The sequence below is a fragment of the Lissotriton vulgaris genome, chromosome 7, assembly GCF_964263255.1.
Source record: "Lissotriton vulgaris chromosome 7, aLisVul1.2, whole genome shotgun sequence".
In the NCBI taxonomy this organism is placed as follows: Eukaryota; Metazoa; Chordata; class Amphibia; order Caudata; family Salamandridae; genus Lissotriton; species Lissotriton vulgaris.
In genome coordinates, this window is record NC_141695.1 from 362,847,358 (window position 1) to 362,866,084 (window position 18,727).

The 18,727-nt window shown below is 51.2% G+C and overlaps 1 protein-coding gene across 7 annotated transcripts in view; it reads left to right on the top strand.

Moving 5' to 3' along the window:
* LOC147701648 (leukocyte immunoglobulin-like receptor subfamily A member 6) overlaps positions 1–18,727 on the top strand; it is a 602,586-nt gene that overhangs the window by 366,061 nt on the left and 217,798 nt on the right. For all 7 annotated transcript variants that reach the window (XM_086930274.1, XM_086930269.1, XM_086930270.1 and 4 more), the window contains one exon: positions 4,223–4,510. In XM_086930274.1, coding sequence (XP_086786400.1) covers positions 4,223–4,510 — 288 coding nt within the window. The remainder of the gene's footprint in view (positions 1–4,222; positions 4,511–18,727) is intronic.

Below are 18,727 nucleotides of genomic sequence, written 5' to 3' on the forward strand. Positions count from 1 at the left end.
ATTGTTGCATGCACGGGGAGAAGACGGTCTATGTAGCCCGGGGTTGCCCAAAAAAATGGTCTCGAATCTGGAGCCCATGGAACGCATATGGAGGGGACATGTGCCTTCCACCGCGTAGTATTGAGCAGGATGATGCCCTCACTCGTAGATTGTCCCTACAGTATAAAGTTATACTTAGTGATTTCCTATTGTTGTCACTGCATATGATAATCCTGATTCCACTGTATTGTATGGTTTATGTCGATGAATGTTAATAAAAAGAAATTAAAATGTTATTTTTTTAAAAGATTGGTCTACACCTGTTTGGCTTATTTAATTTACCTGTCAGTCCCTTGTAAAGTGGTATCTCAGATACCCAGAGCTGGTAAATTAAATGCTGCTGGTGGGCTTGCCGCGCTGGTTGCGCCACCCACCGAAGTAGCCTTTCAACCCGTCTCAGTCCTCTGCCATTGCAGGGCCTGTGCGTGCAGTGTTACTGCCGCTATTACGTGGCACCTAAAGTGTGTGCCATGTCTGTGACCCCCCTTTTACTGCATGTCAGTCTCCCCTAAGGTAGGCCCTAGCTAGCCCTATGGGCAGGGTGAATTGTAGGTAGAAGGTAGGACATGTACCTTAAGTGTGTGACATGTCCTGGTAGTAACACATAGCCATTTTGGTTTCTCACTGCTGTGAGGCTGCCCTCCCATAGGAATGCATTGGGGATTCCCTGATAAGTGTTTCAGTGGTTATTCCTGATATGAGAGGAGGAGCGGGGTCAAGTTTGTTATGGTGGGAATAGTAATAATAAATACTTCACTATGGTGTGCGCAGATTTATTATCACTATTTTAGAAATGCCACTTCAAGAATTAGGCATTTCTTGGTGCTATGTGTCTGCCTGTCTGATGTGGATTGCATGTCTGCCTTTGGAGTGACAGAGATTGGTGAGGTGTGTGTGGCTCCAGGGAGGGAAGGGTGAGTCAGTGCTAGGCTGAATGGGAGATCTGCAATTGGAGTAGTGGGAGGAGTAGTCCCCTGACCCTGAATAGGTCTGTGCCTGCCTAGGTGAATGCTGGCTCCGCCCACCTGTGGTGTTGCTGATGACAGCCCCAACCTGACAAAGGAGGGTGGGAGCCCTGTAAACAAAGTGCTCCACACCCCCCAGAACTAGTTGAGGCTGGATTTGCTCAAGCCCTGTGCCAGGACAGACAAAGCAAAAGTGGTGTATAAATATTGGGGCTGTGACCTCATGAAAAGTGTGCCTCCTTGTGCTTCTGAGGACTAGCTGCTGCTAGGCTTCAGGAGGTACCTTCATGAGGGACTGCCTCCCTTCTGGAGGGCCCTGTGAGCTGGCCTGCCTGGGTCTGGTCTTGTGCCCCTGAAACTTTGTTATTTGGAGCTGTGGCCCCTAGCGCCTTGTGAAGCACTGTATCCAGATTCCAGGAAAGGAGGAATGTGGGGCCGTGCAGCACTGTGCTGCGAAGTGCCTGCAGAGGGAATTCCGAGCGTAGAGATTACCCTGAGTTGCTGGAAGGAGTTGGAGCCCAGCCTGCATTGCCACTGCTTAGAGGAAAGGGAGCCTACCCCACAATGGTGTGCGTTTATTGGTGGGAGCCCACCCCACCTTTATGTTGCGAGAAGCGGGAACCCACCCGCAGGATGGTGCCTTTATTTGTCTAGCAGGAGCCCACCCCTCATGCTGGTACCATTATTTGTGGAGCGGGTGCCCAACCTGCATTTCGTGCAGATCAAAACCAAAGCGGGAGCCTACCCCGCCTTATAGTGCCTCCCGGAGTGAAGCCGCCACAGAGAACGGCAAAAACAGAAGTCAGGTGGGACTCGCCTGGTTGTAGGCGGGCCGGCAGGAGAGACGATGCCAGAGCCCCGTGTGGTGCTACTTGAGTCAGGACGTTGTAGCCTGGTCCTGGGCAGGGCTCCAGTGAGCTGGAGAGAGCCCCTCGGAATTGGCCAAGTCGAGACAGAGCAAGACCCCTCCGGTGACTGCAAGAGAGCCTCGGAAGTCAGGTTTTGTGGAAGCCTGATCGAGGGAGGAGTCATGGAATTGGAGCTTTCTGGGCTCCGGTAGATGCAGGAGTGAGACCGGTGTCCCAAACAGGACGGTGTGTCGCGGATTCAGTCAGAAGAACCAACCCCGGTGAGTGGGGCTGTACGTGAGCCTTTTTTTTTTGGTGCGTGAGCTACACCGGAGGCGTCCCGGTGCAGGGGTCACTGTGATTGCTAGAGTCCTGACGAGAGGGACTCATGGGGCACTGAAGTGCTGAGGCTGAATTCCTTGTTGGGGAGCAGTTTGTATTGGAGAGTCCCGGGGCCAGTTTGTATTTAGGAGTCCTGGAGTGGGGCTCAAAAGGGCACAGTGGTACCAGGCCTCATGATCACAGCTGCACCGTGAGAGAGAGCGGGCAGCTGCCACATTGGGAACAATTGTGGTAGACTTCTAGTGGGGACTTAGGGGAAACAGAGGTGCCAAGGCCTAGTTTCCAGCTGCACCACGAGAGAGAGCGGGCAGCTACAATGTGGGGCATTATTTTTCCTTTCTCATGATGAGGGAGTGAGATACACTCCTCTACCCCAGCGCATTGCGCACCGTGATTTTGCTGCATTGGCAGCTACGAGCCCTGACATTTAGGACAAAGAGCATTTGGGCCCCAGAGAAGGCCAGTTCATCTGGGGTCATTTCAGTGTGTCTGTTAAGGTGCTGTGTGCACTTTATCTGTGGTACTGGGGTGCAGTACTCATGTTTTAGGCATAATGTGTTTATTCCTAATGTGGCTTATTCCTAATGTGTCTATGCCTTTTGTGATGCCTATGACATAATGTATTTATGTTAGGATGTTTATGCATAAGATGTTCATGCCTACAGATATTGCATAATGTGTTTATGCTTGTGATTTGTGCATAATGTGTTCTCTGCCTAACGCTAATGTGACCTGATGCTGAGGTCATTATTGTACCAGAAGTTACTAGTTGTGATATTTTTACTACTAGTGCTTTCTAAAGGTTCTGACAGCGGCCTCATTGGCCCTGTCCTGTATATAATCTCCTGTGAATATTGCCTAGTGACAGTTGGCACAGTGTATATTGTGTGATTATGATTCTAATGTGTTTTGGATAATACAAAGGCTATTTTTCATATAACCTTGTGCGGAGTGTCTTTTGTGGTGTGCCTAGTGTGTTGCTGCTGTTTGTGTGTGTTGCGCAAACGCTTTACACATTGCCTCTCGAAAAAGCCTGACTGCTCGTGCCAAGCTACCAAGGCGGTGAGCAGGGGTTATCTTCGATGTGTAACTCCCTTGCCCTGACTAAAGTGGTTGTTTCTGCCTGGCTTTGGCGCAAACCTTACCCAAGCAGAAATGCCATTTCTAACAGAGGGTGAATGCATGAATGAATCAGTGGATGTGTGAACAGATTCATGAAAGTAAAGATGAGTGACAAAGTGCATGAATGATACGTTGTTGAGTACCTAAACCCATCAATGACACATTAGGTACTTTCATTCACACTCAAGGCCTATTGGCATTGCTAATGCTTGTTACTGTTAAAAAGGTGAACTTCGCAAGAGCAGCTGAGACATAAAGTGAAGAAAGATGATACTTAATGCTCTCGTCCACTCCTGACATAGAATCAATAGCCATGTGTGGATGTGAGACTCTGGGACAGACCAAAGTCACAGTTGAGCACAAACCTGACACAGCCTAAAGATGCGGAAACTCGATTAACCACCCGAAAAAGGGTGGAGGCGGAGCAAAGCTAAGAGCCAAAGACGAGTGATCAGGAATCAGAGAGGCAGGCCACAGATAGAAGGGGAACATGATATGCGTCTTCACCGTCACCCCGAAATGCATAACAGGTAAGCAATTGTGTAATTTTTATACCACGTATCTAGTCTAAAGGTGTGTATTATATTACACGAAACAACCAAGATCGATCGTTTCACAAGTACCAGTATTATACTATTAAGCTGGTGTTTCTCGGGTGCACAACGATTACATAGTTACTGGCGTTGGGCCAATAGGACATTTTTCGTGTGAGCAGAATCACAGAATGGAGACTTGAGGTAAGTAAGAGACATTTGAACATTTGATCCAAGATTGGTAATGACCCGAAGTGGTGGGAGGTAAAGATGCCATCGGGGGCGGGAGCGGAAGAGGAGGGAAGAGGGAGTGAGTCAAATGTTGTTCTTTTGTACATTGTGGTGAACTTGTCTTCTTTTATTGTGGCTGCAGAAACCTTCCCGAAACCGACCCTTCGGATCACCTCCGGGAGCGCGACCGTGAGAGGAGGAAACCTGACCTTGAGCTGTGCGGCTGCGGCACAGTACAGAGATATGAGATTTATTCTGAATGGAGGTAGAGTCTATCGCCCTCCACAAGACCCTCCTGGGAGCGAGGCCGTCTTCCACTTCACTAATGTAAACTCGGCGCACGAGGGGAGATATTACTGCGAGTACCATTCCAAAGGAGCCCCCCGCATTGCGTCTGACTTCAGTGACACCGTCGAGGTAACGCTCCAAGGTGAGAGCTGAGGTGTTCTTTTGTGTCTTCCGCTGTTTTCGTGTCGTGTTCGCCTCTCGATTTAGAGGGTTATTTGTATTCAGCGTTTGTTGTCTTTAGTTTGGGAAACTCAAGCTCGTTAGATTTCCACACAGATATCGCAATGCTCGGGGCTCAGAGGACGACTAATCCTTCCTATAGGGTGAAGCCATAAGAGACGGACCCAACCGAGGTTTCAGAGAAAAGCTCCGTGTGCTGCGATAGCTGGGACAAACTGGGGTGCGGTGTGTACTGGGGAGGAAAAGATGGTTAGTTTCTGGCCTTTATGATTGTTTGTTTCCCTCTCACCACAGCAGTGGCGTCACTAGGGGGGTGCGGGGGGTGCGGACCGCACCGGGTGACACCATGCTGCTCCCCGGCGCTGCAGACTTACTACAGCAGCTGGCTCCGTCAGATAGTCACAGTTAAATCTGTCTCTCCTATGAGACTCTATGAGATGCTACAATGTTGCAATCTGGCTGGGGACCCCGGGCCCTCGGCGCGGTTGTCAATCACTGAAGACTTCCTGCCCTTAGCTCAACAGAGCAGAGGCGAGGGGGGATTATCGGATGTTGGAAACTCAATTCTGGCTGCCTCCAGAACACAGGAAGGAAGTCATTAGAAGTGGCGGGGAACTGGAGAGAGGCAGAGAGTCAAGCTTCTGCTGCCTCGGGGCCTAGGGTGCGTTTAAAAATGTAATTATTACCGCGGCGCCCCACACCTGTCCATGACTGACTCTCAGCATGGGCCGCCCGCGCATCAGGCAGTGTAAACATCCATATTGCAGCAGTGGGAGAGTCTGGAGACCCCCCTGCAGCTCAGTGACGTGATTCCGAGACGAGCGAATGAGAGATAGAAGTAAGTAATGGCCAGGTCTAAGCGGCGCTATTACTAGTAGAACCTTGAAGTGCGTCGTTTCCTCCACTCTGCGTTAATGCACTTAGCAGATGAAAGTATATGGACAGTGAGGATACGGGCCTCCTTTGTAGTGTACGCACCTCAAGCTGCCTAAGCAATGACCCCACTGCCCCTGAGACCATTAGAGCCCTTTCAAAGGGTCCACTTGTCCCGTATATGCATCTTTGCAGTGTCTCGCACTTAGCCCTGCGGGTAGTGGAACACCCTCAAAGTGCCCACGTGACTAGGTACTCTGCTAGAGGGAGTAAAACAGAGAGGGAGCTAGAGGGAGCAAGACAGAGGGAGCGAGGGAGTAACAGAGAGGGAGCTAGAGGGAGTAAGACAGAGAGAGAGGGAGACAGAGGGAGCTAGAGGGAGCAAGAGAGAGGGAGAAGGAGACTGAGGAAGTAAGAGAGAGAGAGGGAGCTAGAGGGAGCAAGACAGCGTGAGAGGGAGCTAGAGGGAGTAAGACAGAGAGAGAGAGCTAGAGGGAGCTAGAGCGAGCAAGACAGAGAGAGAGGGAGCTAGAGGGAGTAAGAGAGAGAGAGGGAGCTAGAGGGTGCAAGACAGAGAGAGGGAGCTAGAGGGAGTAAGACAGAGGGAGAGTGAGCTAGAGGGAGTAAGACAGAGAGAGAGGGGGCTAGAGGGAGTAAGACAGAGAGAGAGGGAGACAGAGGGAGCTAGAGGGAGTAAAACCTAGAGGGAGCAAGACAGAAGGAGCGAGAGGGAGTAAGAGAGAGGGAGCTAGAGTGAGTAAGACAAAGAGAGAGGGAGCTAGAGGGAGCAAGAGAGAGGGAGAAGGAGACTGAGGGAGTAAGAGAGAGAGGGAGCAAGACAGAGTGAGAGGGAGCTAGAGGGAGTAAGACAGAGAGAGAGAGCTAGAGGGAGCTAGAGCGAGCAAGACAGAGAGAGAGGGAGCTAGAGGGAGTAAGAGAGAGAGAGGGAGCTAGAGGGAGCAAGACAGAGAGAGGGAGCTAGAGGGACTAAGACGGAGAGAGAGGGAGCTAGAGGGAGTAAGACAGAGAGAGAGGGAGCTAGACGGAGTAAGACAGAGAGAGGTAGCTAGAGGGAGCAAGACAGAGAGGGAGTAAGAGAGGGAGCTAGAGGGAGTAAGACAGAGAGAGGGAGCTAGAGGGAGTAAGACAGAGAGAGGGAGCTAGAGGGAGTAAGACAGAGAGAGGGAGACAGAGGGAGCTAGAGGGTGTAAAATAGAGAGAGGGAGCAAGACAGAGAGAGGGAGCTAGAGGGAGTAAGACAGAGGGAGAGTGAGCTAGAGGGAGTAAGACAGAGAGAGAGGGGGCTAGAGGGAGTAAGACAGAGAGAGAGGGAGACAGAGGGAGTAAAACAGAGAGGGAGCTAGAGGGAGCAAGACAGAGGGAGCGAGAGGGAGTAAGAGAGAGGGAGCTAGAGGGAGTAAGACAGAGAGAGAGGGAGCTAAGGGAGTAAGACAGAGAGAGAGGGAGGTAGAGGGAGTAAGACAGAGAGGGAGCTAGAGGGAGTAAGACAGGGAGAGAGGGAGATAGACAGAGAGAGGGAGCTAGAGGGATTAAGATAGAGAGAGAGGGAGCTATAGGGAGCAAGACAGAGAGAGAGGGAGCTAGAGGGAGTAAGACAGAGAGAGAGGGAGCTAGAGGGAGTAAGACAGAGAGAGAAAGACAGAGGGAGCTAGAGGGAGCAAGACAGAGAGAGAGGGTGCTAGACAGAGAGAGGGAGTAAGAGAGAGAGAGGGAGCTAGAGGGAGCAAGACAGAGTGAAAGGGAGCTAGAGGGAGTAAGACAGAGAGAGAGAGAGCTAGAGGGAGCAAAACAGAGAGAGAGGGGGCTAGAGGGAGTAAGAGAGAGAGAAGGAGCTAGAGGGAGTAAGAGAGAGGGGGCTAGAGGGAGTAAGACAGAGAGAGGGGAAGTTAGAGGGAGTAAGACAGAGAGAGGGAGCTAGAGGGAGCAAGACAGAGAGAGAGGGAGCTAGATGGAGTAAAACAGAGAGAGGGAGCTAGAGGGAGCAAGACAGAGAGAGAGGAAGCTAGAGGGAGTAAAAGAGAGAGAAGGAGCTAGAGGGAGTAAGAGAGAGAGAGCAGGAGCTAGAGGGAGTAAGACAGAGAGAGGGAGTTAGAAGCAGTAAGAGAGGGAGAGAGGGAGCTAGAGGGGGCAAGACAGAGAGAGGGAGCTAGAGGGAGTAAGACAGAGGGAGAGGGAGCTAGAGGGAGTAAGACAGAGAGAGAGAGGGAGCTAGAGGGAGTAAGACAGAGAGGGAGCTAGAGAGGGAGCTAGACAGAGAGAGGGAGCTAGAGGGAGTAAGACAGAGAGAGAGGGAGACAGAGGGAGCTAGAGAGGGAGCTAGAGGGAGCTAGACAGAGAGAGGGAGCTAGAGGGAGTAAGACAGTACCTAGCGCCGTACATTTCCGACAGAGGTGGTCCATGCGGTAAGTCGTGAGGGGGTGACACCATGAGTTACCCGCACCGGGTGACACCAACCCCAGTGACGCCACTGCACCACAGACGCCTATCCGAATCCATCGGTTGTGTTGAGCCCCGGGAGCCTGGTCGCCAGAGGAGGAACTCTGGCCATAAACTGTACATCGGAGTATCCGAATATGAGATTTTTTCTATACAAAGGAGGTAACATTTACCGTCAAGTGGACCCCCCTGGAAGCGAGGCCGTGTTCGTCATCAGCGGAGTCCGAGAGACGGATGAAGGGCGCTATGAGTGCCGCTATCGCCCCCTATACGGACCGCTCGTGTGGTCTGCAGCCAGTGACCCCTTCCGAGTACGAGTCCTAGGTAACAATGTGATACTGTGACTTTACTTCATCTCTCTTCTTTTCTTTTTCGATGTTTTTGTCAATCACTTCTCTTGGCCTGCTCCAGTCTAACGCCCGTAGCCTCCTCGCGGCTCACACCGAACACACAGGGTTGTTCCGTCACTTTGGCGGGTCTAACCAGAGCGCAAGATTCGCGTGAGCGTCAGAGAGGGCAGCGCGTGCCAGGCTGGAACATGGAAAGAGTGGAGGGAGGGTTTGTAAGAGGAAAGAATATATCCCACATCTTTTCTACCTATCTCCTCCCTCATTTACAAATCTGTCAACAGCTGTGCAGTATTTTCACTCCAACTAGGGGCAGTGATGGCAGATGATCTATATAAGGCCAGGTGAACAGCAGGAAACACGCCTGCACCATTTGTAGGAAGGAGACGTTGTTCACCTTTTAGGCATTGAAGATACCACACGTTATCCACAGAAAATTAATCTCTTGAGACGCTAACACTTTTATTTTTTATAAGAATTTGTTCCTCCAATCCCTTTACTTTCCCGGATGTGCAAGCAAGTGTAGCGAGTGCTATCTGCTACTCTATCCTACAAAGGGTTGTTTTGGACTGTATTCCAGACAACACATGGGGCGGGGGTAGTGGGTTAGGGGGGGATTACGGGTTGCATGAACCATGTGAAAAGAGGATGTATGACGTTACAACGCGAACTTTTACAACGCACACCGTTACAACGCAATTTTTACAACGCAGATACATTTACAACGAATACCTTTACAACGCAAGACATTACATAGCAGATGCTATTACAACGCATGCCATTACAACGTAAGTATAGGTAAGTATATTATTTTATTTAAAAACGTAATTTAATAAAATGTAATTAATTAAATAAATTAAACTATTTTTAAATAATTAATTTGTACTTATATATATATTTAAAAAAATAGTTTATTTTTTAAAGAACTATTATTATTAAAGAACTATAATTATTAAATAATACAATTAATCAAATTAATTTTTTTTAATTATTTTAAATTATTAATTTAAAAACAGAACCCTAAAAATACCCCTGTACCCCAAACCCAAACCCAGCCCTGAACCCTAAAAATACCCCTGTACCCCAAATCCCAAACCCAACCCTGAACCCTAAAAATACCCCTCTACCCCAAAACCCAAACCCAGCCCTGAACCCTAAAAATACCCCTGTACCCCAAAACCCAAACCCAACCCTGAACCCTAACAATACCCCTGTACCCCAAAACACAAAACCCAACCCTGAACCCTAAAAATACCCCTGTACCCCTAAATCCAAACACAGCCCTAAAACCTAAAAATACCCCTGTACCCCAAAACCCAAACCCAGCCCTAAAACCTAAAAATACCCCTGTACCCCAAAACCCAAACCCAGCCCCAAAACCTAAAAATACCTCTGTACCCCAAACCCCAAACCCAGCCCTAAAACCTAAAAATACCCCTGCACCCCAAAACCCAAACCCATCCCTAAAACCTAAAAATACCCCTGTACCCCAAAACCCAAACCCAGCCCTAAAACCTAAAAATACCCCTGTACCCCAAAACCCAAACCCAGTCCTAAAAACTAAAAATACCCCTGTACCCCAAAACCCAAAGCCAGCCCTAAAACCTAAAATACCCCTGTACCCCTAAACCCAAACCCAGCCCTAAAACCTAAAAATACCCATGTACCCCTAAACCCAAACCCAGCCCTAAAACCTAAAAATACCCTTGTACCCCTAAACCCAAACCCAGCCCTAAAACCTAAAAATACCCCTGTACCCCAAAACCCAAACCCACCCCTAAAAATACCCCTGTACCCCCAAACCCAAACCCAGCCCTAAAACCTAACAATACCCCTGTACCCCAAAACCCAAACCCACCCCTAAAACCTAAAAATACCCCTGTACCCCAAAACCCAAACCCAGCCCTACAACCTAAAAATACCCCTGTACCCCAAAACCCAAACCCAACCCTGAACCCCACAAATACCCCTGTACCCCAAAATCCAAACCCAACCCTGAACCCTAAAAATACCCCCGTACCCCAAAATCCAAACTATATATATAAAATTACTTTAATTAAATTATTTTATTTATTTTAAATATTTTAGTAATTAAAAAAAGGTTAAATAAAATAAAATACTTACCTATACTTACGTTGTAATGGCATGCGTTGTAATAGCATCTGCTATGTAATGTCATGCGTTGTAAAGCCATGCGTTGTAACGGATCCTGCATTGTAAAGGTGTGCGTTGTAACGGTGTGCGTTGTAATAGTTGCGTTGTAACGGTTGTTTCCCGTGAAAAGAGCATGAGGTTGGGTCTGACACTCGCTTTCGTTTTCTCATTCTATTTTGTGTTTCTGGTCTCATGATCTCTTTTTATGTTTCTCTTTCTTTATGACATGTACCTGCCTATCTCGTGTTTATATCCTCGCCTCCCATATTGATGTCTTTCCTTCTTTCTAATTGACTCTTCCTCGCTCTGTCGTCCTTTCCCTCTTCTTTGCCTGTGTTTGTATCTTACATTTCTTGGTTCATCCTATTTTTCTTTGATTCTTCCTCTTTCATTCTTTCCTTCTCTCTTCCAGTCTCTCCTACTCTTTCTGGGCTTCTCTTAATTTTCCCCATGTTCTCACCACTTTCTCTCTGCATGTAATTCCTTCTACCTTTGCCTAGCTCGTCAGCTCTGTCCGCCTCCTTCCCCTTTCTCTGCTGATTTTGTATTTTCTTGTATAACCTTAATTTTTCAATTTTTCCCCTCTTCCTGCCTGTCTCTTCCTATAGAACAGCCTTCTACTTTCCCTCAAATGTGGCTTGTCTATCTTTGACTCTGTTTCTTCATCTGTCTATATCTCTTTTGTCGCTTGCCACGCTCTCTCTTTCAATGTCTGTATGTCCTACCTCAACCCTCTCTTTCTTCACCTGCTTTTTTTATCGCTGTATTTACAAGTTGTTGCTAACCGCAGTTAGCAGCAGTTTTCCGGGGTAAACATGAATTTTTAGGATTGCAACTTCTGTTAGCAGGACTTAACGAAAATGAGATGCATGGTAGGTGTTCCAGTGCAAAAACTGCTGCTAACTCCACTTTGCGATATTTACAAGGAATTCCTTGCATGGTGCAAACCAAAAAAACTGCCTCTAACTCCAGTTTTAGGCAGTTTTTTGAGACCATAAAATAGCTGGTCTTAAAAATGGTGCAAACACTTGAGGCCTCATTTCAGAAGGTTTTGGTGCTGGACAGCGCTGCAAGGAATGTTGGAAAGAAACAGTTTACTGGAGTATAACCCGTTAACTCAGGTGAGACCTGGTAAAGTTTGTAACATACGTACATTTCTCAACTGGAAGTCATTTAATTAGGACAAAGACAAAAAAACGTGTTGTAGGTCACAGCAGGAATGGAATATAAAAAAGGGAGACCAGAACAGGGATGGTAAAGAAAAGGAGTTATTATTAGTGCGTAGTTATAACAGCACTACAGCACAGATTGATAAACAGTGTACATTAACACACGAAGTGAGCACTGTACGTGCTACTGATAGTGAGCAGTGCAGTGACACAAGGGTTAGGATAACAGCGTAAACACCGAACAGAGTGACAATAGTACTGTGGTCAAAATAATGCAAATAAGGGTTTTTAGAACATAGGAATGTTGGGAGCTCCATTGAAAACAATGAAGTCCTCCGGGCTTATAATGGCAATTAGAAAATTGGAATGTTGGAAGCTCCATTGAAAACTATGGAGTGCTCCGGGCTTATAATAGCTGGTATAAGCCTGGAGCTCCAACATTTCCGCTGGAGAGGGCCTTTAATAGCCGGTATAGCCCTCTATGGCATCAGGGAGCCTGAGGGGATTCCAATCCCCTCACGCTCCCATAAGGCTTTGTTTTATTTTGTTAGAACATTCTGCCCTCAAGTGGCAGAATGTTCTAATAGCCTTATAGCCCTTCATAGCTGGGCTATACTGGCTATTAAGGTCCCTCTCCCTTGTTAAAGGCACTCGCCTTTGGCTCGGGCCTTTAATGCTGGAGAGGGCCTTTAATAGCCGGTATAGCCATCTACAGCGAGCTATAAGGCTATAATATACAAAGTAGATATTTAGCATTCAAGACAAGTAAAAATAACCAAAACAGCACCAATGTTTTTAGCTGGGTAGTCAACGGCGTTTGAACCTGATTGATTTCAGGTCATCATCAGGACAATGGTCAATAATTTTAAAGTAGTGCTTTTTAGGTTTAAAGTATTTTATTAAGGCATAAAAAACACGGGGAGGGGAGCAGGAGGTCAGGCAAACATACAATACAAGAAGCAAAACGTTGCAGCGAGTCAGAAGAAGAAGAGGGAGGCAGGGTGCCCCAGAGGGTAACAAGGCAAAAAACATAAGGCAGTAAGGCACTGTAAACAACCCCCCGTAGGCCCCCACTCCCTAGGCAAGGCCAAGCCAGAATAGCACTCTGCGACACAGCAAAAGAGAAGCATACCATACCACCAGCCCCTCGACCCCAGAAAAGGAGAAGAAAGAAAAGCAAGGAGGAAAGAAAAGAAAACAACACCCCAACATCCCCGTCCGAAAAGCAGCATTAGAAGCATATAACCCCACTTCCCACCCCCAGCCCCCGGTCCCCAATCCGCACAATCACTCCGCCGCTGGCGCCGGCGGTGTCAGCCTAAGGAGGCGCAAGTACCGTGGGCACGTTAGCTCGCGAAATTCCGTGGACAGCAGTGCCAAAAAGGGATGCCAGAGCTCCTCAAACTGGTCAACATTCCCAGCCACCGTTAGCGATATCTTCTCCATACCCAGTACCTGCCAGAGCCTATGCAACCAACCAGTGATAGAGGGGGCAGTGGGGGTGTGCCAAAGGACAAGTATGTTCTGAACGGCTGAGCCTAGCGCAATCGCAATCTGCCTGCCCCTGCGGGATTTCAGCGGGTACATCAAGTCATTGGGGAGGCCAAGCAAGACATACGCGGGGAAGCGCGGGAGCTCAATCTCAAAATGCCTATCCACCTCATCCAAGACTTCCTTCCAGTAGGCCGACAGCACCGGGCACTCCCAGAGAATGTGCGTGAGGGTGCCCTCCTGTCCGCAGCCGCGCCAACAACCCTTATCGCCTAGTTTGCGCATCTCGTAGAGCCGCTCCGGGGTGTAGTACCAATAGGTGGACACTTTAGTGAAGGTTTCCGTCAGCCCAGTGTGGTACGCAGAGTGCCTCGCCCGATACGCAATCTTGTCCCATTCCTTGTGGCTCAGGGTCCTGCCCAGTTCCCTGTGCCAGCGCTCCCTCCCTGGGTTATGGTAGTGAAACGGCGGGGGTTGGAGAAATTTATACAAATCAGTGATGAGTTTGGCATCCGAGGCCCGGGTCACCAACCATCGCTCATAGGGCGTGATTGTACGGGCGGCGACGTCACGCACTGAGGGTTGAAGAGCCCAGTGGCGGACTTGCATGTAACGCAGTCTGTCCCCCTCCGTCAGGCCAAACTCCTGTCGGAGCTGCTGGAAGGGGAGCACGCCCTCCGGCCCGTAGATCTGGAAAAGCGCTCTACATCCCGCACTCACCCAGTGGGAAAAGGCCCCCGGCTCCAGGCCCGGAGTGAAGTCCGGGTTGTCAGCAATGGGAGAGAACGGCGACGGAAAAGTGGTGAGCTCCCGTAGCTCACACACCGCGTCCCACACTCTTAGCGGGACCCGGGTGATAAAGGAGGCGTAGAGATTAGGCGGGCGGTGAACGCGCCGTAGGAACGGGACCTCCTGGAGGGTACGGCCCGCAACTGCCTGGTCTTGAAAGAGCCAGTGTTTGTCCGATTCCCACCGGCTCCACTCCACCAGGTACCGGAGCTGCGCCGCCTGAAAGTACTTCCGGAGGTCCGGGACCCCGAGACCTCCCGCCTCCGGGGCAAGCATGGAGAGGACCCGCTTCATCCGAGGCTTACGGCCTTGCCACACAAAGCGGGAGATGTCTGCCTGCGCCTGCCGTATCCAGCCCACGGGGGGCTGAAGAGGTAGAGCGCGGAAAAGATACAGGATCTGGGGCAGTATCGTCATCTTCACCGCCGCAATACGGCCCAGCCACGAGAGTAGGCCCTTGTTCCATCGGCCGAGTTCCTCCTTTATCTTTTTGCCTAGAGAGGAATAGTTAGCTGCGACCATGGCAGGCAGGGTGGGAGCAAGCAAAATGCCCAAGTAAGGCACCGTGGAGGAGGACCACTGCAAAGGGAAGAGACTTTGAAGGTCCCGTCTGGTGTCGGCAGAGAGCGACACATCCAGTGCAGCCGACTTGGTCATGTTCATTTTAAAGCCCGCAACGCGGGCAAAAGCGTTCAGCTCCTGGACACAGGCAGGGAGCGACCGCCTGGGGTCATCTAGGGTCAACAAGACATCGTCCGCGTATAAGCTGACAGTGTGTGTGTATTGCCCCATCTTCACCCCAATAGCGTCCGGGTTGTCGCGGATCCTCTGCGCAAACGGCTCCATATAAAGGGCGAAGAGGAGCGGCGAGAGAGGGCAACCCTGTCTCGTGCCGCGCTCAATGGTGAAGCTGCTGGAGCTGTGTCCATTGACACGCACTGACGCCGACGGTCTCCTATAGCAGTTAAAGACCATAGTGCGGAACTTCTCGCCGATCCCCAGTTTCCCAAGGACCAGCTCGAGGTATGGCCAATGAACCCTATCAAAGGCCTTCTCCGCGTCGACCGATAGCAGCATCCGCTCCCCCGGGACGCGTGAGGCCTTTTCCAGGACGTGCGTCACTCTCTTCGTGTTGTCGACCGTCTGCCTACCGGGTACAAAACCGGCCTGATCTGCCTCCACCAAACCTGGTAAGTGTAGACCCAGTCTGGCCGCCAAGATTCCGGTGTAAAGCTTGAGGTCCACATTTAGGAGCAAAATGGGCCGGTACGAGCCGCACAAGGTCCGGTCCTTCCCCGGCTTGGGGATAACCGACACAGTCGCCGAGAGGAGGTCCGGTGGGATGGCGCCCGGTTCGGAGAAGGAGTTGAACAAGCGAGCCAGGAGAGGAGCGACAGTGGGACAGAAGGTCTTGTAGAACAAGGCCGTGTAGCCATCCGGGCCCGGGGCTTTGCCATGCTTCAGCCGTGCGATCGCGGAGATGACCTCCTCCACGTGAATGTCCCTCTCTAGGTGGTCCGCCTGGGAGGGGTCCAAGTCCGGGAGGGTCACGGATTCCAGATAGGCCTCAGCCTCTCCCGGTGGGGAAGATTCTGAAGCGTACAGTGCCTCGTAAAAGGATCGAAAGGTATCTGCCACCTCCGCGTCACCGGAAACCGGGATCCCATCCACTCCCACCAGCTCCTTCACCACATTGCGTTGCTGCGCAACCCTAAGCCTATGGGCCAGGAGCTTACCGCACCTGTCTCCGCCGGTGTAAAAGGCATGTTTCAGGCGCAGCGCTGCGTACTCCGCTCGATCTAGATCCAACGCAGAGAGGAGTTTTCGTGCCGCCTTCAGTTGCTTCCAGACCCGAGGTGCCCCCGTCCGGCGGTGGACCTGCTCAAGCTCCCTAACCTGCGCCGTCAGTTCTTCCCTCTTGCGCTGGCGTTCCTTATTTTCAGCCGAGGAAATGGAGATAAACTCTCCCCTGACGACTGTTTTCAAAGCCGCCCACTGTGTAGCCAGGGACGTCAGAGTTGTTATTGTGGGTCAGGTAGTCCTGGATGACCTCCTCCACTCGCTTCACCACCGATTTCTTATGGAGAAGCGTGTCCCGAAGCCGCCACATCCCTCTCGAGGGGGGGGGCGCCGGCCACGCAAAAACTCCGGAGACCAGCGCATGATCGGACAGAGACAAGACCCCGATGTCCGCCGCCGTGGCGGCCGAGCGAAGTGGGCCGCTCACCAAAAGATAATCCAACCGCGAATAAGTGCGGTGTGCGTGGGAAAAGTAGGAGTAGTCCCTATCGGTGGGATGCATGGTGCGCCAGAGGTCATGCAGGTCCATCTCTGCAATCTGGTCCCGCACCGCTTTAGAAAGCTCCCCTGTCTGCGGAAAACGCTGGGCAGACCTATCTAGAGTGGAGTCGAAGACCATATTCAGGTCTCCCCCCAGGATGACATGGCGATCGGGCGAGGCAGTAACGTCCACCAACACCGAGTCCAGGAAACGATCCTGGTGATCGTTTGGGCTGTAAACCGAACCAACCGTAAAGGTAACACCTCCTAAGCGCATGCGATACACTAAGAGCCTCCCCTTCTGCTCGGCATGTTTATACAGCACCTCCCCCCTAAAGGAGCTGGCTAGAAGAATGGCCACCCCAGCGGTCTTAGTCGCAGCAGAGGAAAAAAGTTGCGTGGGGAACTTGGCAGAGCGCAACCTATGGCAATCTCTGGAGAGTAAATGGGTCTCCTGCAGGAGGCAAATATCCGCCTGCGACCCCTCCAATAGGGAGAGGATCGCCCTACGCTTTACGGGGTTATTCAGACCCTTGACATTAAGGGTCACTACTTTCAGGGGTGGCATCGCCTCCAGGGAACCAGCGCGCTATGCAGCAGGCGGGGGATCAGCGGAGGGGGCGCGCGGGGCAGGGGCGCAGGGAAGGCCAGAGGCGGCATCGTACTCGTTCGGACAGCTTCGGACGGGACCCCCCCCACAACAAACCAACAATGAAACCCCCCCAAAAACCATTGATGGCAACCGGCCAAAACAAAAAGCAAAAAACAACACCCCATAGTCTCAGTCTAGCCCAAATGGGCGAGTCTGCAGAAAACAGTCAAGTGGACGTCCAGCCACACACCACCCCCCCGCCCCCCCAACCCCCAGCCCAGCATCGTGAAAGCTAAGAGCCTCTCCCCCCGGAGAAAAATTAGGCCGTCAAGGCCACACCAGTAGATTCAGGCAAGTTCCTGGCCGCAGTCCTCAGGGCCTCCGCCATGTCAGCTCTGATGGTGGGCGAGTCCGGGCGACTCACTGGCGCTGACGATGGGCGCCTTCTCGACCTCCGTCGGCCCCGCCGCTCGGGGCGCCTCCATGCGGGTGTAGCCCCGTCCTCCTCCGTAGCAGTAAGACCCAGCACCCCGCAGACATCTTGTAAGGAGCGCAGCTGATGCAGTACCCCATTCCATCGAAAGATAAGACGGAAGGGGTGACCCCAGGAGTAGGCTGTCTCGTGCTCTCGCAGAAAGTCCGTAGCGATGCGGAAAGACCTGCGCTTTTGCAGTGTGATGGCAGACAGGTCCTGATAGAGCGCCACAGGTCTTTCGCGGAAGGTCAATGGTTGCTTCCTACGGGCCTCAGTCATGATGCGCTCCTTTAGAGGGAAATCCGGCAAGAATGCCAGGATATCAGGCGGGGGTGCTGATGACTGACGCTGGCGGCCCACCCTGTGTGCCCTGTCGATGCGGATGGGGAAATCCGCTCCCTCCTCCAAGATGTCACGGAACAGGTCCTGCAGATAAGCCACTAGGTCCGCACCTTCATCGGCGGATGGAACACCCCGGACCCGGATGTTGTTCCTCCTGGACCTGTTCTCGAGGTCCTCCGAGTGGGCCTGGAGCTCGACACATTGCTCCCGGATGTAGAAAAAGGTAGGGCTAGGACCTTTCTCAAGATTTGCCCGGCGCTAACCGCCCTTGTACCATTCAAGTTTACCAAGCAATGAGGCAGGCGCCGGAGACCAGAAGGCAGGAAACAGAAGTTTATTCCGACGGAGCAGAACACATCAGATCAGACAACAAGGTATCATGTCGAGGTGCTCTAACAGCCTCTCGGAGGCCTGGCCTCTTATACACTGGTTTATGGCATGTGACCTTCTCTTGATACAATCAGATCCTTGTGAGGCAAGAAAAAGACATCCCCGTAATCCTAGTGTCAATCCCACCCCCATATACCTTCACAATAGAGTTTCTCAACCTGCTGATAAGAGGAGGGGGCCATCACGCAGCTGAGTGTTCCGTCGAGTCTTAGGATGTGTGCGCCTGATCATATCACAGGGGGTGCGGAGGCCTGGATCAATAGAGGGCCCTTTGAAGGAGAGCGACCTCATACAATAAAGGGCAGTAAATGATATCTCCCGGCTTAGGCAATGGCCTCGGACCTGTGTGGACAGTCGGACACGGGGTGAGGGGCTATCAATGGAGTGGTATTCATGCCGCGTGGACAATCCAGCGCAGGAGGGAGGTTTGTCAACAGAGGGGCATTCATGGGAGGAGAGGAGGTGTTGGTCAGGCGCTAGCGTGACTCCCAAGGACACGGTCATGCAGAATGGTCCTGCTCGTAAGGAGGAGGAGGGAGGGGGAGTCAGGGTGCGCGGAGGAAGCTTGCTTGGTCAGAGGGACGTGCTAGCGATCGATCGTGGACAGGGAGACCATGATACATAAAATGGCTGCCATGCACGTAATACATAGGTGACCTTAGAATAGCTGCCGTGCATGTAGTACATAGGTGACAAGCTGGCGCAGATGATGTTCAGATCGTAAGTCAAAATTCCACAGTCCTCCCTTTTAACATATCTCGCCAACTTGTCAGTTTGGATTGATCCCCATAAGGCCACGTATTTCTACCTCATAGAGGGG